The 27,533-nt window shown below is 46.4% G+C and overlaps 1 protein-coding gene across 7 annotated transcripts in view; it reads right to left on the reverse strand.

Annotated features, from left to right (window-relative positions):
- Nucleotides 1-700: 700 nt before the first annotated feature.
- The window catches only part of LOC102128900 (uncharacterized), a 200,982-nt gene continuing 174,149 nt past the window's right edge, over nucleotides 701-27,533 (reverse strand). Inside the window, exons 1-5 of one of the 7 annotated variants that reach the window (XM_065535594.2) lie at nucleotides 11,305-11,476; nucleotides 5,954-6,046; nucleotides 5,300-5,426; nucleotides 5,031-5,091; nucleotides 701-2,918 (exon numbers count right to left, since the gene is read on the reverse strand). In XM_065535594.2, coding sequence (XP_065391666.1) covers nucleotides 1,520-2,918; nucleotides 5,031-5,091; nucleotides 5,300-5,426; nucleotides 5,954-6,046; nucleotides 11,305-11,307 — 1,683 coding nt within the window. In that variant the 5' untranslated portion in view covers nucleotides 11,308-11,476 and the 3' untranslated portion in view covers nucleotides 701-1,519. Of the gene's footprint in view, nucleotides 2,919-5,030; nucleotides 5,092-5,299; nucleotides 5,436-5,953; nucleotides 6,047-11,304; nucleotides 11,477-13,192; nucleotides 13,818-16,793; nucleotides 17,806-19,573; nucleotides 19,635-19,838; nucleotides 19,990-27,533 lie in introns of those variants that run through there. The other 6 variants (XM_074026019.1, XM_005588093.5, XM_045379737.3 and 3 more) reach the window with 6 other exon arrangements.

Below are 27,533 nucleotides of genomic sequence, written 5' to 3' on the forward strand. Positions count from 1 at the left end.
ACTGGACAGGAAATTCAGTTTTCAAAAACATATTGGCACCATAGGACTCAAGGTGATTTTTTTTTTTTTTTGAGATGAAGTCTCACTCTGTCACCCAGGCTGGACTGCAGTGGCGCGATCTCAGCTCACTGCAAGCTCCGCCTCCCGGGTTTATGCCATTCTGCTGCCTCAGCCTCCTGAGTAGCTGGGACTATAGGCGCCCGCCACCACGCCCGGCTAGTTTTTTTGTATTTTTAGTAGAGACGGGGTTTCACTGTGTTAGCCAGGATGGTCTCGATCTCCTGACCTCGTGATCCGCCCACATCGGCCTCCCAAAGTGCAGGGATTACAGGCATGAGCCACCGCGCCCGGCCAATAAGCTTATTTCTAAAATACATGAACAAAAGTCTTTGTTGCCAGGAAACCACATTAGTGTTTTTAGTCAGGTATACTCATACAAAGTTAAAAATGAAGTGAGACATTACATTCAGTTGTGAATAACAGCAAACGCTTGAAGTTTCCTGATAAGAGCAAGGTGGCTCTTCTCACATAAAAGCCCTTGGTGAGACCAATCACTGCACAATGCAGCAGAGGAACAAGCTCCCATCTAGTTGGTTTAATCAAGAACAAGGTCACTATCCGTAGAAACAGCAATGCTTGCAACACAAAGTAGACCTCTTAAACCAACTCAATCTATAGAGGAGTTGGGCATCAGGGAGTATTTCCAGCCATAACAACATTTATTAGTTCTCTGGTAAACATTTTAACATTTCTTTATTTTTTTTAATTTTTTTTATTTTTTATTTTTATTTTTATTTTTTTTGAGACGGAGTCTTGCTCTGTAGCCCGGGCTGGAGTGCAGTGGCCGGATCTCAGCTCACTGCAAGCTCCGCCTCCCGGGTTTGCGCCATTCTCCTGCCTCAGCCTCCGGAGTAGCTGGGACTACAGGCGCCCGCCACCTTGCCCGGCTAGTTTTTTGTATTTTTAGTAGAGACGGGGTTTCACCGTGTTAGCCAGGATGGTCTCGATCTCCTGACCTCGTGATCCGCCCATCTCGGCCTCCCAAAGTGCTGGGATTACAGGCTTGAGCCACCGCGCCCGGCCCATTTTAACATTTCTGAAGAAATAGCAAAGTGGGCATGTATCTTTAATGTGGAGCACCTGGGGACATCTCTGGAGACCTATAGCTCTGAGGAACAGAGACAAGTGATTTGGGGGATACTCTCGATTAACAAGTGAAAGAATCAGGAAAATGGGCTGGAAGCAGGTAGCCACACACCTCTCTCCCTGTGTGGTGCCTCTAATATGTGACTGATGCCTTCCTTTTCTGTGCCTTTGAAATCTCATGCAAGATTGGCTATAGGTGAATTGTATTACGGAACCATCCAAGTCCTTCTAGATGTTATTGTCCTTTTGCAGGTCTCTCTTCTCAATTCAAAAGGCAGTTATCCAGAGGTCCTTTCACCACTCTCTTTTCTCGTGTTTCAAAGGCAGTGGGACAACAGAAAGCTTCTCCTATTTCTTCCACTAACATGATTTCTCATATATTAATGGTATGAGTTCTTTCATGTTCTCGACATGAACTGGCACGAATAAAGGCTTTGCCACAGTGCTTGCATTGATAGGGTTTCTCTCCAGTGTGAGTCCTTTCATGATACCGAATGTAATTGGAAATAAAGGCCTTACCACAGTGCTTACATTGATAGGGTTTCTCTCCAGTGTGAGTCCTTTCATGATATCGAATGGAACTGGAACAAGTGAAGGCTTTGCCACAGACCTTACACACATATGGCTTATCTCCAGTGTGTGTCCTTTCATGTATATGCAAGGAAGAGAAATACCTGAATGCTTTTCCGCATTGCTTACATTCATGGGGCTTCTCTCCAGTGTGCGTCCTTTCATGTATATGCAAGGAAGAAAAATACTTGAATACTTTTCCACATTCCTTACATTCATGGGGCTTCTCTCCACTGTGCATCCTTTCATGAATTTGAAGTTGTGAAGCACATCTAAAGCCTCTACCGCACTGCTTACATCCATACGGTTTATCACCAGTGTGTGTCTTTTCATGCCTTTGAAGGTCTGAGGTACATCTGAAGGCTTTACCACATTGCCTACATTCATAGGGTTTCTCTCCAGTGTGAGTCCTTCCATGCTTTTGAAGGTGTGAGCCACATCTAAAGGCTTTCCCACATTGCTTACATTCATAGGGTTTCTCTCCAGTGTGAGTCATCTTATGATACTGAATGGAACTGAAAGAAATGAAGACTTTCCCACATTGCTTACACTCGTAGGGTTTTTCTCCAGCATGAGACCTTTTATGTCTACGAATTTCACTAGGAAAACTGAATGCATTCCCACATTCCTTACATGCATCGGCTTTCACTCCTGTGTGAGTTCTTTCATGTATTGGAAGGGTAGTGGAACGAGTAAAGGCCTTACCACACTGTTTACACTCATATGGTTTCACAGCAGTGTGAATTCGTTCATGGATAAGACATAAACTGAGAAAAAAGAAAGTGTTCCCACAAAACTTACATTTATAAGGTCCATCTTCATGGTGCATCACCTTGTGTCTTTGAATGCATGAATGGGAAATGAAGGTTTCCACACATTCTTTACCATCATAGGGTTTCTCTTTAGTGCAAGCTTCATCATGTGATTGAAAGGAGTCAAGATAACTGAAGGCTTTCTTACATTCCTTATTTCTATATGGATTCTCTCCATATTCCTGATACTCAGAAGACTTGTGTCCAGTGTCAGCTCTGATGTGCCTATTAAGAGATGAGTGACCCATGCCAACTTCTCCACACACAATGCTTTCACACGGTATTACTTCAGGAAGAGTTTTCTTGTTCAGCATGTCATCTGCAATCTGGTTGAAGCTTTCTCCACAGTGATGACTTTCTTTGCTTTCAAAGAGTTTCTCTCTCATAAGACTTCAGTGAAAAATAAGAAGCATATTATTAACGGTTTGATTAAAAGTGACGTATAGGGCCGGGCACAGTGGCTCACGCCTTTGAGAGGCTGAGGTGGGCGGATCACCTGAGGTCATGAGTTCGAGACCATCCTGGCCAACATGGTGAAACCCCGTCTCTACTAAAAATGCAAAAATTAGCCGGGCACAGTGGCAGGTGCCTGTAATCCCAGTTACTCGGGAGGCTGAGGTGGGAGAATTGCTTGAACCCCAGAGACAGAGGTTGCAGTGAGCTGAGATAGTGCCATTGTGCTCCAGCCTGGGTGACAAGCGCAAAACTCTGTCTCAAAAAAAAAAAAAAAAAAAAAGCGATCTATATTGGCTGGGTGCAGTGTGTCACACCTGTAATCCCAGCACTATGGGAGGCTGAGGCGGGCAGATGGCTTGAGGCCAGGAGTTTGAGATCATCCTGGCCAACATGGCAAAACCCTGTCTCTACTAAAAATACAAAAATTGGCTGGGTGTGACGGCATGCGCTTGTAATCCCAACTACTTGGGATGCTAAGGCACAAGAATACCTCGAACCCAAGCAGTGGCAGCTGCAGTGAGCTGAAACCACACCACTCCACTCCAGCCTGGGAGACAGAGCGAGACTCTTGTCTCAAAAAAGAAGAAAAAAATCATGATTTATATTCATTAACAAGTATTGCACTTGCATTTTTAACACTGCCCGGCAAAGTGTCAGCTTTCTGCTCTGTCTGAATTGTTTGAATATTAATGAACCATATGCTCTGCAAGATGGTCTGGGTATATATATTTTTTGAAAATTAGTTTTTCTATGGGGCTTCATAATCCTATCTTCAAGTAAACTATTTTACAAATACTAAACGTGTGTGTCTTTTTTTTTGAGCTGGGGTCACAACTCACCCTGTTGTCCAAATTGGAGTGCAGTGATACCATCATGGCTCACTGCAGCCTCAACCTCCTGGCCTCCAGCAATCCTTTGGTCTGAACGCCCCAAAGGACTGGGATTTTGGGTATGAGCAACAGTGCCCAGCCCAGCCTATGTTACATTTAAACATATGTTTTTAGGAAAACGTTTTTTTTTTTTTTTTTTTTTGAGACGGAGTCTCGCTCTGTCGCCCAGGCTGGAGTGCAATGGCCGGATCTCAGCTCACTACAAGCTCCGCCTCCCGAGTAGCTGGGACTACAGGCGCTCGCCACCTCGCCCGGCTAGTTTTTTGTATTTTTTAGTAGAGAGGGGGTTTCACCGTGTTAGCCAGGATGGTCTCGATCTCCTGACCTCATGATCCGCCCGTCTCGGCCTCCCAAAGTGCTGGGATTACAGGCTTGAGCCACTGCGCCCGGCCGGAAAACTTTCTATGAATACATAAATTTGATACTGGGTTTATTTCTTTTGCTTTTTTTTTTTTTTTTTTTTTTTTGAGATGGAGTCTCACTCTATCGTCCAGGCTTGAGTACAGTGGCGTGATCTCGGCTCACTGCAAGCTCCGCCTCCTGGGTTCACGCCATTCTCCTGCCTCAGCCTCCTGAGTAGCTGGGACTACAGGCGCCTGCCACCACGCCTGGGTAATTTTTGTATTTTTATTTTTATTTTTATTTTTTATTTATTTATTTATTTTTGAGACGGAGTCTTGCTCTGTCGCCCAGGCTGGAGTGCAGTGGCTGGATCTCAGCTCACTGCAAGCTCCGCCTCCCGGGTTCACGCCATTCTCCTGCCTCAGCCTCCCGAGTAGCTGGGACTACAGGCGCCTGCCACCTCGCCCGGCTAGTTTTTTGTAGTTTTAGTAGAGACGGGGTTTCGCCGTGTTAGCCAGGTTGGTCTTGATCTTGTGACCTCATGATCCGCCCGTCTCGGCCTCCCAAAGTGCTGGGATTACAGGCTTGAGCCACTGCGCCCGGCAATTTTTGTATTTTTAGTAGAGGCGGGGTTTCACCGTGTTAGCCAGGATGGTCTCGATCTCCTGACCTCGTGATCCACCTGCCTTGGCCTCCCAAAGTGCTGGGATTACAGGTGTGAGCCACCACACTCGGCTCTTTTGCTTCTTTTTAATATTTTCTCACATTTTAAGATTTTCTAGAGGCATTGTCTTGTCTTGTGAGACAAAATTACCTTAGATTTCTCCTGGGATTTTTGTACTTATCTTCCATGTTCTGAATTTTCCATGTTTTTCCTAAAACACAGACCCAGAGAAAACACAGATCCAGAATTAGTATGAATTTATTTTAAAATAATTAGATTCTGTATTCATGGTACATGGTAGCCATGTCTGATTTATTCATCAAAGTATTTTCTGTCCATGTTCCAAATCAATGAACAGCATTGATGAGCTAGAAACATTTGTTCTCTAATTCACTGGGAAGTAATATTGTCATTCTTACCTACAGAGGTCAGGTTCTTGAAGGTTTCCTGCATAACATCCCTGTAGAGATTCTTCTGGGAAGGATCCAGCAAAGCCCACTCATCCTGGGTGAAGCTCACAGCCACATCCTCGAAGGCCACAGAATCCTGAAACATCTCACACATGTAAAGGAGGACAGGTAAGACTAACAGCCCTGGAGGCTTATTCTTTATTCCTAAGAAGTTCCCATGATACTGTGGACTCCAAACATTTATCCCATGACTTGGTCATCACAACTTTTACTTTCTGTCTATACTCATGTTCTCCCACAAACCAAGCCTTTTTTTGTTAAGAGAGAGGGTCTTCGGCCAGGCGTGGTGGCTCACGCCTGTAATCCCAGCACTCTGGGAGGCTGAGGCAGGCAGATCACCTGAGGTCAGGAGTTTGAGACCAGCCTGGCCAACATAGAGAAACCCCGTCTCTACTAAAAATATAAAAATCAGCCAGGCATGGTGGTGGGCGCCTGTAGTCCCAGCTACTTGGGAGGCTGAGGTAGGAGAAGGGCTTGAACCCAGGAGGTAGAGGTTGCAGTGGGCCGAGACTGCGTCACCGCACTCCAGCCTAGGCAACAAAGCAAGACTCCATCTCAAAAAATAATAATAATAAAATGAATAGGCCAGGCGCAGTGGCTCACCTGTAATCCCAGCACTTTAGGAGGCCGAGGCGGGTGGATCACCTGAGGTCGGGAGTTCGAGACCAACCTGACCAACATGGAGAAACCCTGTCTCTATTAAAAAAAAAAACAGGCCGGGCGCGGTGGCTCAAGCCTGTAATCCCAGCACTTTGGGAGGCCGAGACGGGCGGATCACGAGGTCAGGAGATCGAAACCATCCTGGCTAACACGGTGAAACCTCGTCTCTATTAAGAAATACAAAAAAAACTAGCCGGGCAAGGTGGCGGGCGCCTGTAGTCCCAGCTACTCGGGAGGCTGAGGCCGGAGAATGGTGTGAACCCGGGAGGCGGAGCTTGCAGTGAGCTGAGATCCGGCCACTGCACTCCAGCCTGGGCGACAGAGCGAGACTCCGTCTCAAAAAAAAAAAAAAAAAAAAAAAAAACACAGTTAGCTGGGCATGGTGGCACATGCCTGTAATCCCAGCTACTTGGGAGGCTGAGGCAGGAGAATCACTTGAACCCGGGAGGTGGAGGTTGCAGTGAGCTGAGATTGCACCATTGCACTACAGCCTGGGCAACAAGAGCGAAACTCTGTCTTGAAAAAACTAATAATAAAATAAAATAAATAAAATCTATACTAATCAAGAGAAAATGACTAATAGAAAACAGCAGATTCTGAAAACAGTGAAACCATGACAAAGCAGGTATCACCAGCCAATTATGCAAGTGGTCCTCACTTAACAGGGACAAGGACAGATGGTTATCTACAGGAGAACAAACAATCTTTGGCCCATCATCTCCACATGAATTACTTCTAGAGTTGCCTGTTATCGTGAGTTCTTATGTTACCTTACCATGCATTTTCATTATGGGTTTCACTTTCTTATAACGGAAGAAACCTGCACTCAAGTCGGGTGTAGTGGCTCACACCTATAATCCCAGCACTTTGGGAGGCCAAGGCAGGCCGATCACTTCAGGTGAAGAGTCTGGTAAAGAGTCTGGCGAATATGGTGAAACTCCCTCTCTACTAAAAAGTACAAAAATTAGCCGGGTGTGTGCGTGCCTGTAATCCTAGCTACTCGGGAGGCTGAGGCAGGAGAATCGCTTGAACCCGGGAAGCGGCGGTTGCAGTGAGCTGAGAGAGTGCCACTTCACTCCAGCCTGGGCGACAAAGGAAGACTCTGTCTCAGAAAAAAAAAAGAAGAAGAAGAAGAAAAAGAAAGCTGCACTCGACCTCAACAGTTCCCAGTTCTCCACCTCCTCCCAGTTCCTGCATGTGCTTAACCCACATACATATGTGACTTACATGGCTGCCTCCTGGTGACCACCTCACTGTGGAACAGCTTCATACATCAACTTGACTTGCCCCACTTACCCTTACAACCACATGGATGGCATAGACCACTTCTTTTTTTTTTTTTTTTTTTGAGACGGAGTCTCGCTCTCTCTCCAGAGCTGGAGTGCAGTGGCCAGATCTCAGCTCACTGCAAGCTCTGCCTCCCAGGTTCACGCCATTCTCCTGCCTCAGCCTCCCGAGTAGCTGGGACTACAGGCACCCGCCACCTTGCCCGGCTAGTTTTTTGTATTTTTTTTTTAGTAGAGACGGGGTTTCACCATGTTCGCCAGGATGGTCTCGATCTCCTGACCTCGTGATCCGCCCGTCTCGGCCTCCCAAAGTGCTGGGATTACAGGCTTGAGCCACCGCGCCCGGCCGGCATAGACCACTTCTTTTTTTTTTTTTTTTTTTTTTTGAGACGGAGTCTCGCTCTGTCGCCCAGGCTGGAGTGCAGTGGCCGAATCTCAGCTCACTGCAAGCTCCGCCTCCCGGGTTTACGCCATTCTCCTGCCTCAGCCTCCCGAGTAGCTGGGACTACAGGCGCCGCCGCCACCTCGCCCGGCTAGTTTTTTGTAGTTTTAGTAGAGACGGGGTTTCACTGTGTTCACCAGGATGGTCTCGATCTCCTGGTCTCGATCTCCTGACTTCGTGATCCACCCGTCTCGGCCTCCCAAAGTGCTGGGATTACAGGCTTGAGCCACTGCGCCCGGCCTTAGACCACTTCTTAATCAGAGCCTGACTTCACAGAACTAGCACCTGCTTGCTCTAAATCTACCAGAAACAACTCCCTGAGAGAAACCTCCTTGGACCCCAAGAAAAACTCTGGCCCAAAGGTCCCTGTCTGTCTTTCTCCCCACATGCTGGCTGAATCTGCATCCTGGATGTTCCCCTCACTCTGTGTTGCCCTGCAAGGCATGCTGCCCTCATCTCTCTGGGATTGTGAGGAATGCACTGTTATGTCATGGCTTTGTTGAGATGACTCTGCTGTGACTCACCTAACTTACACCTCTCTCTTAATAGCAACATCCAACTGGCTGACCAGCTACGTGTCTCCAAGTAATGGCAGCTGGGACTGGGGGAGAAAAACTGAGCATCCCAAGGGGTTGGCTATCTAGATGAAGAGTGTACCAGGAGTCTCCTCCCATTTGGGAAATTCAGCTGCTCCTTTGGGAGGCCCCACACCCTCCTCTGGAAGGATTGACCTAGGGGCTGATATTCAATAGGCCAGGAGGGATGGAAGCTGTGGGCATTTTGGCTCAGCCCCAGACGGTTCTGAAACCCAGGACCAGGAAAAGATAGATTGGGACTCCTGAAGACACATCACCCTGTAAAGTTTTCAAAAAGGAAACAGGCCAGGCGTGGTGGCTCACGCCTGTAATCCCAGCACTTTGGAAGGCTGAGTCAAGCAGATCATTTGAGGTCAGGAGTTCAAGACCAGCCTGACCAACATGGTGAAAACCCATCTCTACTAAAAATATAAAAAAATTAGCCGGCTGTAGTGGCGCATACCAGTAAACCCAGCTGCTCGGGAGGCTGAGGGCAGGAGAATCACCTGAACCTGGGAAGTGGAGGTTGCAGTGAGCCAAGACCGCGCCACTTCACTCTAGCCTAGGCGACAGAGCGAGACTCTGTCTCAAAAAAAAAAAAACAAAAAAAAAACAAAAAAGGAAACAACCCAAAGACATTCTGAGATGGTGTCTGTGCCTTACAAGATAAGAGGGGAGGAACAGGGGTTTTTCACTGGAGTATCAAGTTGTTATTCTCTATTTTCCTGTTAATGTGAAATGTTCAGAAACAGAACACAAATATTTTAAAAAGAGTCATCCATGACCTTGTGAAAAGATGACAAACCACTAAAATACTGCATCTATGTGAAAGAAAGGATGAAGAAATATACTATACAATAAAGAAAGTTGATACAGGAGGCTAAGGCAGGAGAATCGCTTGAACCCAGGAGGCGGAGGTTGCAATGAGGCGAGATGGTGCCATTGCATTCCAGCCTGGGCAACAAGAGTGAAACTCTGTCTCAAAAAATAAAAAAGAAAGTCGATAATACTGTGAATTGGAGAAGGGGAGTTAATTTGTGGAGATGCAGGAAAGTAACTGAATATTTAAGATGTTACTGCAAACCACTGAAGAGTTAAGTGGGGTAGCAGCGTGAAGGATTTGAGACCCTGCATCCCATAGATTAGGAAAATGCAGGAGGAAGCCAGTCCCTATAGGTAGTGTGAACAAATTTAAAGCAGCAGCAATTAGATTGAAGTGTGTTTAGTGCCATAAGTAATTACCTAAGGACACCAAAATCAAACTCAAGTTGAGGCAGGAAAATAGGGTCTGCAGGCAGGGAACATAAGGCCTATTCACACTTCAGCTATGAAAGGAAATACCCACTCCATAGGGCTTAAGCCAAGTAAATGATTTTTTTTTTTTTTTTTTTTTTTTTGAGACGGAGTCTCGCTCTGTTGCCCAGGCTGGAGTGCAGTGGCTGGATCTCAGCTCACTGCAAGCTCCGCCTCCCGGGTTTATACCATTCTCCTGCCTCAGCCTCCGGAGCAGCTGGGACTACAGGCGCCTGCCACCTCGCCTGGCTAGGTTTTTGTATTTTTTAGTAGAGACGGGGTTTCACCGTGTTAGCCAGGATGGTCTCGATCTCCTGACCTCGTGACCTGCCCGTCTCGGCCTCCCAAAGTGCTGGGATTACAGGCTTGAGCCACCGCGCCCGGCCAGTAAATGATTTTATAACTTTACTTCATCCTCTCCTTTGACATAGGGCATGCCCCAAGTAACCAATGGAATCCTCCAGGGGGTAAACTCCCCAAAATTCTGTAACGTGGCCTTTGAGCCCCTGTGCTCAGCCCTGCTCGCACACTGTGGAGTGTTAAATCCCTTCATTCCTTCCTTGTTTTATGCGTTTTGTCCAATTCTTTGTTCAAGACGCCAAGAACCTGGACACCCTCTACCGTTAACAAAATGCAATTCTTCTTCTTCTTTTTTTTTTTTTTGAGACGGAGTCTTGCTCTGTCGCCCAGGCTGGAGTGCAGTGGCGCGATCTCGGCTCACTGCAAGCTCCGCCTCCCGGGTTCACGCCATTCTCCTGCCTCAGCCTCCTGAGTAGCTGGGACTACAGGCGCCCGCCACCACGCCCGGCTAATTTCTTTTTGTATTTTTAGTAGAGACGGGGTTTCACCGTGTTAGCCAGGATGGTCTCGATCTCCTGACCTCGTGATCCGCCCGCCTCGGCCTCCCAAAGTGCTGGGATTACAGGCTTGAGCCACCGCGCCCGGCCAATGCAATTCTTCTTAAAGTTTTTTGGTAACAAACCAAAAGTCATGATTGGGTGTTTCTCATTCATGAATCGCTGTTCGCTCAAACTCTTTAATTTTTTTTTTCTTTTCTTTTTTTTTTTTTTTTTGGAGACGGAGTCTCGCTCTGTCGCCCAGGTTGGAGTGCAGTGGCGCGATCTCGGCTCACTGCAACCTCAGTCTCCTGGGTTCCTGTGATTCTCTTGCCTCAGCCTCCCGAGTAGCTGGGACTACAGGCGCCCGCCACCACACCCGGCTAATTTTTTGTATTTTTAGTAGAGACGGGGTTTCACCGTGTTAGCCAGGATGGTCTGGATCTCCTGACCTCGTGATCCGCCCGCCTCGGCCTCCCAAAGTGCCAGGACTACAGGCATGGGCCACCGCGCCCGGCCCAAACTCTTTAACTTTTAACAGAAAAAAACCCCGCGGGATTCCCCCATGACCCTCCCGTGGTTCCCGCAGAATCCCGGGCTGTGGGCGCGGAGCTGCCCAGAGAGGGCTCCGGGGCCGGGACCCACAGTCGCCCGCGCAGGAGCAGGACAGGACGCCCGGGGTCCTGGCTGCCGGCCCAGCCGCACCCTGCGGCCCAGGGGACGGAGGGACAGGCTGAGACAGAGGGATTCGGGTCCCAGATGCAGGAGGCCCCATGAGGAGACCCGGGTCCCGCCACATCCGCTTCAGGCCGGTTTCACCCAGCCCCTCCCCCGTCTGGGGACTCCGGCCCCACACACTCACCATTTCCCGGCTTCCAGGTGTCCCGGGGTCCTCTCTAGGGCTCCCGTGAATAGTGCAGGTCACAGTGCAGGCGGCAGAGAGACAGAAGTGGCGAAGGGACCCGGGCCTCTCCGAGTAGGAAATCTAGTATCCCGACAACAATCTGCATAGCATCAAAAGTGGAAGCCAGAATGGGCCTCCTCCTTCCGGATGGACAGTTGGCCAGGCCCTGCCCCAGCGCTTCTGATTGGGCAAGGTGCAAGGCCCCGCCCCCTCAGAACTGAGTGACGGCACAAGCCCTGGGTAACGGGCCCTGCGGAGCCCGACTGATCAGTTCTAGCCATAGCTTCTCTTTAGCCATAGCTTCCCTCCTCGAGCCCTGATCATTGGATATTTTTTCAGCCAAATTTGCTCCTGATTTTTAGACAGGGCACTGTCTTCTTCCTCATTAAATGGGCTGTCAGTGCTTCCTCGTCCTGCACAGAGTCCTAAGTGTGTGCAGGGAATTCCAGACTCAGTGTCCAATGGAGCGATCTGCTGACCTCAGAGCAGGAAGGGGTGCCCAGACTAGGCCAGACACGACTGCACCAGGAAGGAGGGGCAGTTGTCCTTCAGGGGCCCGGAATTAGGGATGAGACATGGCCAAGGCTTTCACATATCTCACCCCACCTCACAGTGTGGAAACGCTCCCTCCTTCCAGACCTTCATCTTCATCGGCAGAAAACTCTCACTTGGTGATTTTAAGCTTCTGACCTAAATAAACTGTCAACTTCATAAGCCCCTTCTCCAGGAGAGGTCCCAAACAGTTCTTTCCCTGAACTTGATCTTCACAGATTTTCTTCAGATATGCAAATTAGTTTGACCCCAGGGACCCTTTGCATGTCAAACCCAAAGCACTGCTCCTGAAAACGGCCCCAGATTCCAGATATACAGCCGCAGAAAGACAAAACCCCTGAAGTGCACCTGCACGTGGGTCTCCTGCTTTCCGGGGCGCTGCAGCGTGTCAGAACCCACACTCTTTCTGGATCTGCTCTGAACAGCTGCAAGCCTGCAAGGAGGGCGGCTGCCAGGAAGCATCCAGGAGAGATCCACATCCCTCCTTGGCAGGATCCATACTGGCCTCAGCGTCCAGTCCCTGGCGTTGGTCTCTGCTGCCCCCTGCAGGCTATTCACCTGCTTCTCACATCACCAGTTTCCATGAGACAAACATCCTCAACCCCACTGCGAGAGTAACACAGGAGCAGAGCCCTCCTCCGGTGTGTATGTATAAAGTCGAGGAGGAAGCGTCTAAGATTATTTAACTGCATGACAGTGAGGCAGTAGTGGCCGGGCGCTGTGGCTCAAGCCTGTAATCCCAGCACTTTGGGAGGCCAAGGTGGGTGGATCACCTGACATCAGGAGTTGGAGACCAGCGTGGCCAACATGGTGAAATCCCATTTCTACTAAAAATACAAAAATTAGCCAGGTGTGGTAGTGCATACCTGTAATCCCAGCCACTTGGGAGGCTGAGGCATTAGAATCGTTTGTATCAAAGAGGCTGAGGTTCCAGTAGAGCCGAGATTGCACCACTGAACTCCAGCCTGGGCAATGGAGTGAGACTCCGTCTCAGAACAAAACAAAAAAACATACAAATGTTTAGTCATGTTACTTATTTCTGGTTTCCAGCCTGACTTTGTAACATTCCTGACTCTGGGACTCTGCACTCTCCAGAAATATGCTTTGAAGAAAAAACAAGATACAGCACAGGGCCCACTTGTCTCTTATAAACTGTAAACTAAAATACTGCATAGCAGCCGTCTGTCAGAACTGCTTCCAGGCTATTGTCCTCAGTCAATCCTAAATCAAACTCACTTTCTTTAACAAATTTAATTTTTTTTCTTCAGTCAACATGAGTAATCTAAAACACATAGACAGAAGAATCTCTTTATTATCATCTTTCTACCAAGTCAACATCAGGCATTAAAAAAATGTAAAACAGTGAAAACCATCCTTCTCTGATTCATCATAGACCCAGAATCTGCCGGTCACCAACACCTATTTTCATTTTCTCTAGTACAGCCAACTTTTATCAGAGAGATATCATAGAGGCATATTTAAGAGAGTATGATATTTTGTGTTTTATGAATTTTAGAGTTGGTTTTTTTGTTTTGAACTTTTATTCGCATTTTCTTTTGGCTGAATTTGTCTCTTATGTTTCTTCTGGGGTATCTTTTTCTTCCATGCGGCCTCCTCTTCTGCTTTTGGAACAATGTGTTTCTTTTCACTAAGCATCATCTGGATGTGGCAGGAGAATTTGTGGATGGGTTCATCTGCCCATGAGTTCTGTTAAGTCAGGTGGTACATTATGGGTGCCTTGTTCCCTGGATGTACTCAACAACCAGGGAATCTACATCTATACCCTTAAGTTCAGCATAACTCTGTACTTGTAAGCAAATTTCAGTACCTTTTTTGGACAACTGGTGAGTTCAACCCGTGTTTGTCTTGGGTACAGCTACCAACTCCATTTTCTAAGACTGAAATGGTATACATAATTTCTGTAAAAGAAAATATTTCAGATACTTGGTGGCTTTTCATATAAGCATACCTGTGATGGCCTGAGCACCTTCACAGTTCTTACAGTGAACATGAGGGTTTCATCCTTCTAACATGCACGAGTTTGTGGGATTTTCTGGGTCATAGTGAATAATGTTCACAGATTAACTTAGGCCACACAAGAGGACAGGTTTTCTTTGGTCTTTAAAAGGAGCTGATTAAAGGAAAAAAAAAAAAAAGTGGAAGCCAGGTACAGCAGCTGGCACCTGTAGTGATAGCTACTTGGCAGGCTGAGGTAGAAGGATTGTTGAGCCCAGGAATATGAAGCTCTAGTGCACTAAGATCACACCTGTGAATACCACTGCACTCCAGCTGGGTGCACACAACAAGACCAAGTCTCTAAAAAAAATTAAATACAATAAAAAAGAGAAAATGTTTGTCATTAGAAAAAAAGGTTTTGATTTACGACATTCATTAAAGAAAAAAGTACTTTGAAAAGAGATTAGGGCCAGGCATGGTGGCTCATGCCTATAATCCCAGCACTTTGGGAGCCTGAGGCGGGCATATCATGAGGTCAAGAGTTCAAGACCATCCTGGCCAACATGGTGAAACCCCATCTCTACTAAAAATACAAAAATTAGCTGGGCATGGTGGCAAATGCCTGTAGTCCTAGCTACTCAGGAGGCTGAGGCAGGAGAATCGCTTGAACCTGGGAGGTGGAGGTTGTAGTGAGCTGAGATTGGGCCACTGCACTCCAGCCTGGCCACAGAGCAAGACTCGGTCTCAAAAAAAGAAAAGAAAAAAAAAAAAAAGAAAAAGAAAGAGAGAGAGAGAGATTAGGCCTGGCGCAGTAGCTCACACCTATAATCCCAGCACTTTGGGAGGCTGAGGCAGATGGATCACTTGAGGTCAGGAGTTCAAGACCAGCTTGGCCAACATGGAGAAACCCATCTCTACTAAAAAATACAAAAATGGCCAGGCGCAGTGGCTCATGCCTATAATCCCAGCACTTTAGGAGGCCAAGGCAGGTGGATCACCTGAGGTCAGAAGTTCAAAACCAGCCTGGTCAACATGGTGAAACCCTGTCTCTACTAAAAATACAAAAATTAGCCGGGTGTGGTGGCACAAACGCCTGTAGTCCCAGCTACTCAGGAGGCTGAGACAGCAGAATCACTTGAAACTGGGAGGTGGGGGCTGCAGTGAGCCGAGAGCACACCACTGCACTCCAGCCTGGAGTGAGACTCTGTCTCAAAAAAAAAAAAAAGATTAAAAGTCGGGAAAAAGATTAAAAGGCCGGATGCAGTGGCTCACACCTGTAATCCCAGCACTTTGGGAGACCCTGATGCGGATCACTTGAGGTCAGGAGTTTAAGACCAACCAGACCAACATGGTGAAATCCTGTCTCTACTAAAAATATAAAAAATTAGCCTGGCATGGTGGTGGGTGCCCGTAATCCCAACTACCTGGGAAGCCAGGAGGTGGAAGTTGCACTGAGCCAAGATCACACCACCACACTCCAGCCTGGGCAACAGAGTAAGACTCTGTCTCAAAAAAAAAAAAAAAAAAAAAAAAAAGAGAGGTTAGAGGCTGGGCATGGTGGCTCATGCCTGTAAAGTCAGCTACTCGGGAGGCAGAGGTTGCAGTGGTCTGAGAAAGTGCCACTGCACTCCAGTCTGGGTGATAGAACCAGACTCCATCTCAAAAAAAAAAAGAAAGAAAGAAAGAAAGAAAACTCATGAGAAGGAATGGCATAAAATACATAGTGTACCCAACAGCCAGCCATTTATTATAGGATATTTTTGAATAGGAACTTTAGCCTTTTGTTTTGATAAAGGTCTTTCTGAGGCAGTGAGTCTGACAATGGCACTTCTGTTATCCCTTCAGTGAGTTTCTTAAAATGAGGCCTTACCACTTAAGTATTGTGCTTTCAACAGGAAGGAACAGATTTTTCTGACCTTTCTGTATATATACACCTGCCACTTTGCTGGGCTAACCTTATTATTATTATTTTGAGACGGAATCTCACTGTCACCCAGGCTGGAGTGCAGTGGCACAATCAGCTCACTGCAATCTCTGCCTCCTGTGTTCAAGCGATTTTCCTGCCTCAGCCTCCTGAGTAGCTGGGACTACAGGCGCGTGCCACCACACCTGGCTAATTTTTGTATTTTTTAGTAGAGATGGGGTTTCACCACATTGGCCAGGCTGGTCTCAAACTCCTGACCTCGTGGTCTGCCCGCCTCAGCCTCCCAAAGTGCTGGGATTATAGGCTTGAGCCACTGTGCCAGCCAAACCTTATATTTTTTTTTTTTTTTTTTTTTTGAGACGGAGTCTCGCTCTGTCACCCAGGCTGGAGTGCAGTGGCCAGATCTCAGCTCACTACAAGCTCCGCCTCCCGGGTTTACGCCATTCTCCTGCCTCAGCCTCCCGAGTAGCTGGGACTACAGGCGCTCGCCACCTCGCCCAGCTGGTTTTTTGTACTTTTTTTTTTTTTTTTTTTGAGACGGAGTCTTGCTCTGTCGCCCAGGCTGGAGTGCAGTGGCCGGATCTCAGCTCACTGCAAGCTCCGCCTCCCGGGTTCGGGCCATTCTCCTGTCTCAGCCTCCTGAGTAGCTGGGACTACAGGCGCCCGCCACCTCGCCCGGCTAGTTTTTTGTATTTTTTAGTAGAGACGGGGTTTCACCGTGTTAGCCAGGATGGTCTCGATCTCCTGACCTCGTGATCCGCCCGTCTCGGCCTCCCAAAGTGCTGGGATTACAGGCTTGAGCCACCGCGCCTGGCCTCTTATATTTTTTTTATGACAGAACTGTCTTAAGGTCTTACTGGAGGTGTGTCTCTCTTAAGAGTTATTTCCAACTCTGTGTCCTAGGTCTCTGAGTGAGGCCTCAGCTAAACAACCCCAAAAACTTTTTGCTCCCGGGCTACTGGCATTTATTTCTGAATGCTGTCAGATGACAGTGACTGCAGAAGCTTCAGAATAATTTTGCGATACTTCCCATGATTTGAGGGAAACACATTTTTACCATGATTGGATTCAGTAGCTTCAAGGAATCCTATGTGAATTAAGCGATCTTCTCGCCTTGGCCTTTCAAAGTGTTGGAACTGCAGGATTTTTCTCCAGTGTGAGTCCTTTCATGGATTTTAAGGCTCGAGGCACATCCAAAGGCTTTCCCACATTGTTTACATGCATAGGGTTTCTCTCCAGTGTGAGTCCTTCCATGTGTTCGAAGGTGTGAGGCAGATCTGAAGGCTTTTCCACATTGCTTACATTCATAGGGCTTCTCTCCAGTGTGAGTCCTTTCATGATATCGAACGGAATTGAAAGAAACAAACGCTTTCCCACACTGTTTACATTCATATGGCTTCTCCCCAGTGTGAGTTATTTTATGTGCATGGAGGCATGTGGAACTGTGGAATGCTTTACCACATTCATTGCATTCATAAGGCTTCTCCCCAGTGTGAGTTCTTTCATGTATTCGAAGGCTACCAGAATGACTAAAGGCTTTCCCACACTGTTTACATTCATATGGTTTCTCTCCAGTGTGAGTTCGTTTATGGATAAGATACAAACTGAGACACATCAAGGCTTTTCCACAAAAGTTACATTTATAGGGTCCATCTCCACTGTGCATTATCCTGTGTCTTCGAATGCTTGAACGGGAAATAAAGCTTTTTCCACATTCCTCACAATCATAAGGTTTCCCTCCAGTGTGAGCCCATTCATGTGTTCGAAAGTAGGGGAGATCACTGAAGGCTTTCTTACAGTATGTACATTTATATGGCTTCTGTCCATATTCCTGATACTCATATGTCTTGTGTCCAGTGTCAGCTCTGTGGTGCCTATTAAGGGATGCATGACCCATGCTGACTTCTCCACGTGATTTTACTCGAGGAGGAGTTTTCTTCTTCAGTATGTCATCTGGAACCTGGGTCAAAACTTCTCCATGCTGATGATCTTTTTTACTTTCTAAGAGTCTCTCTCCCATAAGACCTCTGTGAACAATGAGAAGTATATCATAATGGGTTTCTTTATCACTGATTTGATATTCATTAACAAGTCATTGCACTTGCATTTCTAACACTGTCCAGCAATGTGTAGGTTTTCTGCCCTGTCTGAACATGAACAGACCACATGCTCTACAAGACGGCCCAGCTATACCTGTTATCGAGAAAGATAATATTGACATAGGGCTTCTTAACACTTTTTTTTTTTTTTTTTTTTTTTTTTGAGACAGAGTCTTGCTCTGTCGCCCAGGCTGGAGCACAGTGGCCGGATCTCGGCTCACTGCAAGCTCCGCCTCCCGGGTTTACGCCATTCTCCTGCCTCAGCCTCCTGAGTAGCTGGGACTACAGGCGCCCGCCACCTCGCCCGGCTAGTTTTTTTTTTTGTATTTTTTAGTAGAGAAGGGGTTTCACTGTGTTAGCCAGGATGGTCTCGATCTCCTGACCTCGTGATCCGCCCGTCTCGGCCTCCCAAAGTGCTGGGATTACAGGCTTGAGCCACCGCGCCCAGCCAACACTTTTTAAAACAGGGTCTCACTCTGTTATCCAGGCTGGAGTGCGGTTGTGAGATCTCAGCTCACTGCAACCTCCATCTCCCTATCTGAAGCCATCCTGCCACTTCAGCCTCCTGATTAGCTGAGGCTGCAAGTATACACCATCATGCCCGGCTAGTTTTTGAATATTTGCTAGAGATGGGGTTTTGTTACATTTCCCTGACTGGTCTCAAACTCCTAGACTCAAGCAATCCGCCCACCTCAGCCTCTTAAAGTGTTAGGATTACAGGCATGCACCTGGGCCCTGCCAACACTATTTTCAGGTAAACTCTTTTACAAGTACTAACCGTCTTTGTCAATTTTATTGCTTTTGAGTCAGGGTCTTGCCCTTTAACCCAGGCTAGAGTGTAATGGTGCTATCATGGCCGAGTGTAGCCTCAAACTCTTCAGCTCAAGCAATCTCTGACCTGAACCTCCCAAAGGGCTGGCTTGAGCCATGATGTTCAGCCTGTGTTACACTTAAGTATGTTTTTAGAGAATTTTTTTTTTTTTGAGATGGAGTCTCGCTCAGTCGCCCCGGATGGAGTGCAGTGGTGCAATCTCGGGTCACTGTAAGCTCCGCCTCCCGGGTTCACGCCATTCTCCTGCCTCAGCCTCCAAGTAACTGGGACTACAGGCGCCTGCCACCACGCCCGGCTAATTTTTTTGTATTTTTAGTAGAGACAGGGTTTCACCACATTAGCCAGGATGGTCTCAATCTCCTGACCTCGTGATCCCCCTGCCTCGGCCTCCCAAAGTGCTGGGATTACAGGCATGAGCCACTATGCCCGGTCCTAGAGAAAATTTTATAAGAATAAATACAGTGGAACTTGGCTTCTTTCTTTTTTTTTTTGAGACGGAATTTCACTCTGTCGCCTAGGCTGGAGTGCGTGGCGCGATTTCGGCTCACTGCAAGCTCCGCCTTCCAGGTTCATGCCATTCTCCGGCCTCAGCCTTCCGAGTAGCTGGGACTACAGGCGCCCGCCACCACACCGGGCTAATTTTTTTGTATTTTTAGTAGAGACGGGGTTTCACCGTGTTAGCCAGGATGGTCTTGATCTCCTGACCTCGTGATCCGCCTGTCTCAGCCTCCCAAAGTGCTGGGATTACAGGCGTGAGCCACCGTACCCGGCCTTGGCTTATTTCTTGTTTGCTTCTTTTTAACATTTTCTTCCATTCTATGATTGTCTAGAGAGACACTGCTTTTTCTTGTGAGCGCGAATTACCTTAGGTTTCTCCTGGAATTTTTGTACTCATCTTCAATTTTCTGATCTTTCCATTTTTTTCCTAAAATACAGAACCAGAAAAATAGTCCTGAATTAGTAAAATTATGAAAAAAGTACTAGATTCTAAGTTCATGGTACACTGCAGCCTTGTCACATTTATTCATATTCCTATTCCCTGTCCACACTCCAAATCACTCAACACTACTCACAAGCTAGAAACACTTGTTCTCTAATTCACTGAGGAAAGTAATATTGTTATCCTTACCTACAGAAGCCAGGTTCCTGAAGGTTTCCTGCATCACATCTCTGTAGAGATTCTTCTGGGAAGGATCCAGCAAAGCCCACTCATCCTGGGTGAAGTTCACATCTACATCCTCAAAGGCCACTGAATCCTGAAACATTCCACATGTGTAAAGAAACATGGGTGAGACTGACAGCACTGGGTTCCTATACTCTATTCCTACAGAGTTCCCATGGTGCTATGGACTCTAAACATTTATTCCATGATTTAGTCATCAGACTTTTTACTCTATCAACACTCACTCTCTTCCATAAAGAAAATTTTTTTTTAATTATTATTATTTTTTGGACAGAGTCTCACTCTGTCATCCAGGCTGGAGTGCAGCGGCATGATCTGGCTCATTGCAACCTCCGCCTCGCAGGTTCCAGTGATTCTCACGCTTCAGTCTCCCAAGCAGCTGTGATTACAGGTGCCTGCCACCATGCCCAGCTAATTTTTGTATTTTTAGTAGAGACGGGGTTTCACCATGTTGGACAGACTGGTCTCGAACTCCTGACCACAAGTGATCCGCCAGCCTCGGCCTCCCAAAGTGCTGGGATTATAGATATGAGCCACCCTGCCTGGCAGAGTCCCTACCAATCTGACTGATGAGAGTCGTAACTAACTAAAACAAAAATCAAGAGCAGAAACCTTTCTTGGAAACTGTGCTTGGGTAGAAAAGCCTGAATTACAATTGATGAATTGCTGAAGGTTGAACGGGAACAAGACTGAGAGGCAAAAACTCCAGGGTGTCTAGTGTCAACAAAAAGGCAAATATTTATCAAATGTAAAAACTTTTGTGTGAAATGGTGTGAGAGTGTCCGGGCGCAGTGGCTCACGCCTGTAATCCCAGCACTTTGAGAGGCTAAGGCAGGCAGATCACAAGGTCAGGAGTTTGAGATTACCCTGGCCAACATAGTGAAACCCTGTCTCTACTAAAAATACAAAAATTAGCTGGGCATGGTGGTGGACGCCTGTAATCCAGCTACTCAGGAGGCTGAGGCAGGAGAATCACTTGAACTTGGGAGGTGGAGGTTACAGTGAGCCGAGATGGTGCCACTGCATTCCAGCCTGGGTGACAGAACTAGACTCTGTCTCAAAAACAAAATAAATAAATAAATAAAAAGAAATGGTGTGAGAGAACACCATCAAGAGAGAAAATGAACCCCATGTGCTCTGTCCAAAGGATGATAAATGGCTCAGCCCCTATGAAATAGTATGATGGTACCTGAAAAAATAATATAATTACCATATCTATTTTTTTTTTTTTTGAGATAGAGTCTCACTCTGTCACCCAGACTGGAGTGCAGTGGCGCAATCTCGGCTCACTGCAACCTCAGCCTCCCAGGTTCAAGCAATTCTCTGCCTCAGCCTCCTGGGTGGCTGGGATTACAGGTGTCCGCCACCACGCCTGGTTAATTTTTGTATTGTTTTTAGTAGAGACAGGGCTTCACCATCTTGGCCAGGCTAGTTTTGAACTCCTGACCTCGTGATCCACCCGTCTCGGCCTCCCAAAGTGTTGGGATTACAGGCGTGAGCCAATGCACCCGGACAAAATTAACATATCTTTTAGCAACCCACTTTTGTGTCTACTTATTTTCTTTCTTTTTTTTTTTTTTGAAACAGAGTCTCGCTCTGTCACCCAGGCTGGAGTACAGTGGCCGGATCTCAGCTCACTGCAAGCTCCGCCTCCCGGGTTTACGCCATTCTCCTGCCTCAGCCTCCCGAGTAGCTGGGACTACAGGTGCCCGCCACCACGCCCGGCTAATTTTTTTTTTTTTATTTTTAGTAAGACGGGGTTTCACCGTGTTAGCCAGGATGGTCTCGATCTCCTGACCTCGTGATCCACCTGTCTCGGCCTCCCAAAGTGCTGGGATTATAGGCTTGAGCCACCGTGCCCGGCCTACTTATTTTCAATTAAAAAAAAAAAAGTGAAATCCAGATCTTGAAGACATATTTGAAAACCACTGTTAATAATAGCCAACTTTGGGAGGCCAAGGCGGGTGGATCACAAGGTCAGGAGATCGAGACCATCCTGGCCAACATAGTGAAACCCCTTCTCTTCTAAAAATACAAAAATTAGCTGGTGTGGTGGCGGTGGCATATGCCTGTATTCCCAGCTACTCGAGAGGCTGAGGCAGGAGAAATGCTTGAACAAGTGAGTCGGAGGTTGCAGTGAGCTGAGATCGCACCACTGCACTCCAGGCTAGCGACAAAGCAAAACTTAGTCTCAAAAAAAAAAAAAAAAAAAGGCCGGGCGCGGTGGCTCAAGCCTGTAATCCCAGCACTTTGGGAGGCCGAGACGGGCGGATCACGAGGTCAGGAGTTCGAGACCATCCTGGCTAACACGGTGAAACCCCATCTCTACTAAAAATTACAAAAAACTAGCCGGGCGAGGTGGTGGGCGCCTGTAGTCCCGGCTACTCGGGAGGCTGAGGCAGGAGAATGGCGTAAAAACCCGGGAGGCGGAGCTTGCAGTGAGCTGAGATCCGGCCACTGCACTCCACCCTGGGCGACATAGCGAGACTCCGTCTCAAAAAAAAAAAAAAAAAAAAAAAAAAAAAGCCAAGAGCTGCATCAATCCACTTGTCCATTCACTGATGGCTGAATGCATAACAAAAATGTGAGATATATATATATATATATATGCGCAATGGAATATTATTTAACCTTTGAAAATAACAACCTGTCCCTTGTTACAACAAGCATGAAAATTCAGGATGCTATGCTAATAGCCAAGGTAGTCACAAAAAGAAAAGTACAGTATGATTCACTTAGATAAGTTATGTAGAGTTGTCTAACTAAATCAACTGTACAGTTAAAATTGCATAAGCTGGTAAAATTTGTTTTTTACTTTATAATAATTTAAATTAATAAAATACTGTGCCAAGTAAAAACCTAATTGATTAAAAGATGGGCAAAGTATTTCAATGACATTTCTCAAAGATACATACAAGTGACAAGTAAGCACATGAAAAAGGGTTCAACATCAGGAATCATTCAGCATTAGTATTTTCTTTCTTTTTTTTTTTTTTTTCTCAGATGGAGTTTCACTCTTGTTGCCCGAACTGGAGTGCAATGGCGCGCTCTCAGCTCACTGCAACCTCCGCCTCCCGGCTTCAAGCGATTCTCCTGTCTAAGCCTCCCAAGTAGCTGGGATTACAGGCACGCGCCACCACGCCTGGCTAATTTTGTATTTTTAGTAGAGATGGGGTTCAGGTGATCCGCCTGCCTTGGCCTCCCAAAGTGCTGGGATTACAGGCGTGAGCCACCGCACCCTGCCTGGCCTAAGTATTTTACACAACAAAGTTTCAGGTGGTTATTGAGTGCTTTCCTCTCACGAAAAGTATTCATAAACAAAAGAGAAAAGTTTCCAATGCAATCATTGATGGATCTGTGGAAAAATGAAAAACAAAATACTACAGCTCTTTCAAATGTATCACGGTGGACACACTGATGAAGATGTCGATTAGAGAGGGGAAGTGGGTGCTTTGGAATGCGGGAAAGGAATCAGAAATTTAAGGATTTGTTGTCATCCCCATGAAAAGGTAGCTGTGGGGGTCTCAAGGACTCTCTCTCTGACAAGGCTTTGACCTTGTCCTGCAAAGCCCAGTTATAGCAAAGATCCTTCTAAGGGAGTTCAGAGAATCCCCACCCCAGCCCCTCCAAACTGGATACCCAATGAAGTTCTGTTACCCCTATTCATGAAAACTCATCCACTTTCTCTTCTGTAACCCTTGATACCTCACCAAGTTCCATCCTCTCCCTCATTTTACCCTTGAGCTCTAGGTTCAATACTGTTGTTGCTGCATGCAAGGCTGAGGTCAATCTCTCTCCCATATCACAGTTCTCATGACCCACATCACAACTGTCCTGAATAAAGCCTTCTTTGACATTTTTAACTTGATTTCAGTACAGTCTCTTTTTACAAGAGACAGGGACTTAGACCTGAAACCCTGCTTCACAAGTCTGGAATGCATAGGGGATAATATGCTGTCTCCCTGTGGGAAGGAAGGAGGGTGTTCTGAGAGTATCTCCCACTCACAAATCCAAAACTCTGGGTCAGACTTCTCTCCTCATGACCACTCCTTGTTGTCACTCCATAAACTGGGTGAGATGGCAGACTGTGGATACACCATTACCCAGACAGTGTTCCACAGTGGAGCTCACCTCCTGCAGTGATGGGACACAGTGCCTGGGAGTCCTGTCTGCCAATTCAGCCCTAACCTTGTGTCATAAAGGAGACTGGGGTTCCAACTGATACGGATATATGTGAGGACCAGGTGTAGACTTTTCAAGTTTTTCTTCCATTTGGTGAATACTCTTTGCAATTTCTTTTTTCTTCTTCTTCTTCTTTTTTTTTTTTTTTTTAAGAAAAGCCTATAGCAAGCAGTATTCTCATGCATTCTACAAACCATGAAGTAACCAGGCCTGAATCTGCTCAGCTGCTAAGATCAGCTGCCTTCTGAGTGGCAAGACCCTATACTCTTGTATTTCTTTCTTCTTCTTCTTTTTTTTTTAAATTCTCTAAGAGTCTCACTCCATCATCCAGACTGGAGTGCAGTAGTGCAATCACAGCTCACTGCAGACTCAACCTCCAGGGTCAAGCAATCCTCCCACCACAGCCTTCTGAGTACCTGGGCTCACTGGAGCATGCCACCACACCTGGGTTATTTTTTAAATTTTTTGTAGAGACACGGTCTCACTATGTTTCCCAGGTTGGTCTTAAACTCCTGGGCTCAAGAGATCCCCTTACCTCAGCCTTCTAAGTTCTGGGATTCCAAATGTGAGCCACTAACCTTGACCATACTCCTGTATTTCTTCATTGTGTCTTTCAAAACAGAAAAGCTTAAATTTTAATGTAGTCAAAATTACATACTTTTTCTTTGTTCCTAGTGTTTCTCTTGTCATATTATAGAATCTTCTTCCTAAACCTAAGATCATGAATATTTTTGGGTGGCACATTCTGTAGCAACAAGAGGGTGAGGTTCTCCTTTGTTCCCAGACGAGGATGAGACTGGTGTAGTCTGCAGGCTAATAAGGAAATGAAACTCACTATGCTATGGAGGATAAAAGTATGTAAGTTTACACTATAACACTATAATGCTATATAGTCTAATACCATTTACATGTGGCACTTATATACATGTTACATGTAATATTTACCAATTACCTACCATAACTAAACTATATACTATATACAAATGCAGCATATGTACATGTATATGTGTATATATACACACACGCACTATATCCTGTACTAGATAATGTGAGATTCTATTAAAATACTGTACATGAATATCTCCTTTAAATTTCAACAGAAAACACCTCACCAACATATTGGAAAAGAGAATCCTGTAACACATATCATATCCTGTGACGAAGTGGCATTCAATTCAGGAAAGCAATGCTGCTCTCACCTCTGAAAATCCATTCATGCAATACACCATAATAGTATAGGATCAACAGCAAACAACACAAGAACATCCTAATAGATGCAGAAAAAGCATATGATAAACCTCAACATCTCTTCATGATAAAAACGCTCGGCTGGGTGCAGTGGCTCACGCCTGTAATCCCAACACTTTGGGATGCCGAGGCGGGAGGATCACAAGGTCAAGAGTTCGAGACCAGCCTAGCCAGCATGGTGAAACCCCGTCTCTACTAAAAATACAAAAAATTAGCCGGGTGTGGTAGCATGTGCCTGTAATCCCAGCTACTCGGGAGGCTGCGGTAGGAGAATCACTTGAACCCAGGAGGCGGAGGTTGCAGTGGGCCGAGATCGCATCATTGTAAACCCCAGCCTGGGTGACAGAGCGAGACTCAGTCTTAAAAAAACAAACAAACAAACAAAACTCAATAAACTAATAATACAAAGTAACTTCCTTAACCTACTATAAGGTATATATAAAAAATGCAAAACTACCCTCATTCGTGATGGTGAAGGACTAACTGCTTTCTCCCAAAGATAAGACACAGACAAGGATGTCTGCTCTCATGCCTTCTACTCAGCTTGGGAAAAGAGATGCTACTAGGCCCACCAGGTCAGAAAATAAAAGCCTAGGCCGGATGCAGTGGCTCACGCCTGTAATCCCAGCACTTTGGGAGGCGAGGCAGGTGGGTCACGAGGTCAGGAGTTCAAGACCAGTCTGGCCAAAATGGTGAAACCCCGTCTCTACTAAAAATACAAAAATTAGCCGGGTGCGGTGGCAGGCACCTGTAATCCCAGCTATTTGGAAGGGTGAGGCAGGAGAATCGCTTGAACCTGGCGGGGTGGAAGTTACAGTGAGCCTAGATCGTACCACTGCACTCCAGCCTGGGCAACAGAGTGAGACTCCATCTCAAAAAAAAAAAAAGAAAAGAAAAGTCTTCCAGATTTATAGTAAATACACATGCATGGCTGGGTGTGGTAGTTTATGACTGTAATCCCAGCACTTTGGGAAGCCAAGGTGGGTGAATCACCTGAGGTCAGGAGTTCAAGACCAGCCTGGCCAACATGACAAAACCCTGTCTCTACTAAAAATACAAAAATTAGCCTGGCATGGTGGCTCAGGTCTATAATTCCAGCTACTTGGAAGACTGAGGCAGGAGAATCGCTTGAACCCGGGAGGCGGAGGTTGCAGTGAGCTGAGATTGTGCCAGTGCACTCCAGCCTGGGAGACAAAGCAAGTCTCCGTGTCAAAAAAAAAAATACATGCAGTGATTTTGGCAGGCATATAGACTTTGTCACTGCCCATACCAGTGTACAAACTGAAGCAGAAATACAAAAAGGCAAAAGACTTATGTTAGTTTTATATTTCTATAAAGAAATACCTGTGGCTGGATAATACGTAAAGAAAAATTTATTTGGCTCATGGCTCTACAGGCTGTCCAAGAAGCATGACATTCGTGTTTGACTGCCTTTAGGTGAGGGCCTCAGGAAGCTTTTACTCATGGAATGCAAGAGGAGTTAGGGTATCACATGTAAAAGAGGGAACAAAGGGTGGAGCAGATGCCATGGTATTTTTTTTTTTTTTGAGATGGAGTCTGGCTCTGTCGCCCAGGCTGGAGTGCAGTGGCATGATCTCAGCTCACTGCAACCTCCGCCTCCCAGGTTCAAGCGATTCTCCTGCCTAAGCCTCCCGAGTAGCCGGGATTATAGGTGCCCGCCACCATGCCAGGCTAATTTTTGTATTTTTAGAAGAGAAAGAGTTTTGTCATGTTGGCCAGGCTGGTCTCAAACTGCTGACCTCAGGTGATACGCCTGCTTTGGCCTCCCAAAGTGCTAGGATTACAGGCATGAGCCACCATGCCCAGTCACCATTTTTTAAACAGTCGGCTCTCCTGTAAACTAGCAGAGCAAGAACCCCCTCGTTATTGTGGGATGGGCACCAAGTCATTCATGAGGATTCCACTCTCATTGCCCAAATACCTCCCACCAGGCCTCACTTCCAGCACTGGGATCAGATTTCAACATGAGGTTTGGAGGGGTCAAATATCCAAAACATATCAAGACCCAAAATGGTCAACACAATACTTATAAACAACACCTGACAAAAAGACTTCATATAAACCTACAGTCATCAGGACAGTGTGGTATTTCGAAAGACTGCATAAATACATCACAGAACACAATAGAGAACTTATAAATAAACTCAACAAAATAAACAAATCTTTCATAAATGAGCCAAGGCAACTCAA

Source organism: Macaca fascicularis, chromosome 19 (assembly GCF_037993035.2).
Source record: "Macaca fascicularis isolate 582-1 chromosome 19, T2T-MFA8v1.1".
NCBI classification, from domain to species: Eukaryota; Metazoa; Chordata; class Mammalia; order Primates; family Cercopithecidae; genus Macaca; species Macaca fascicularis.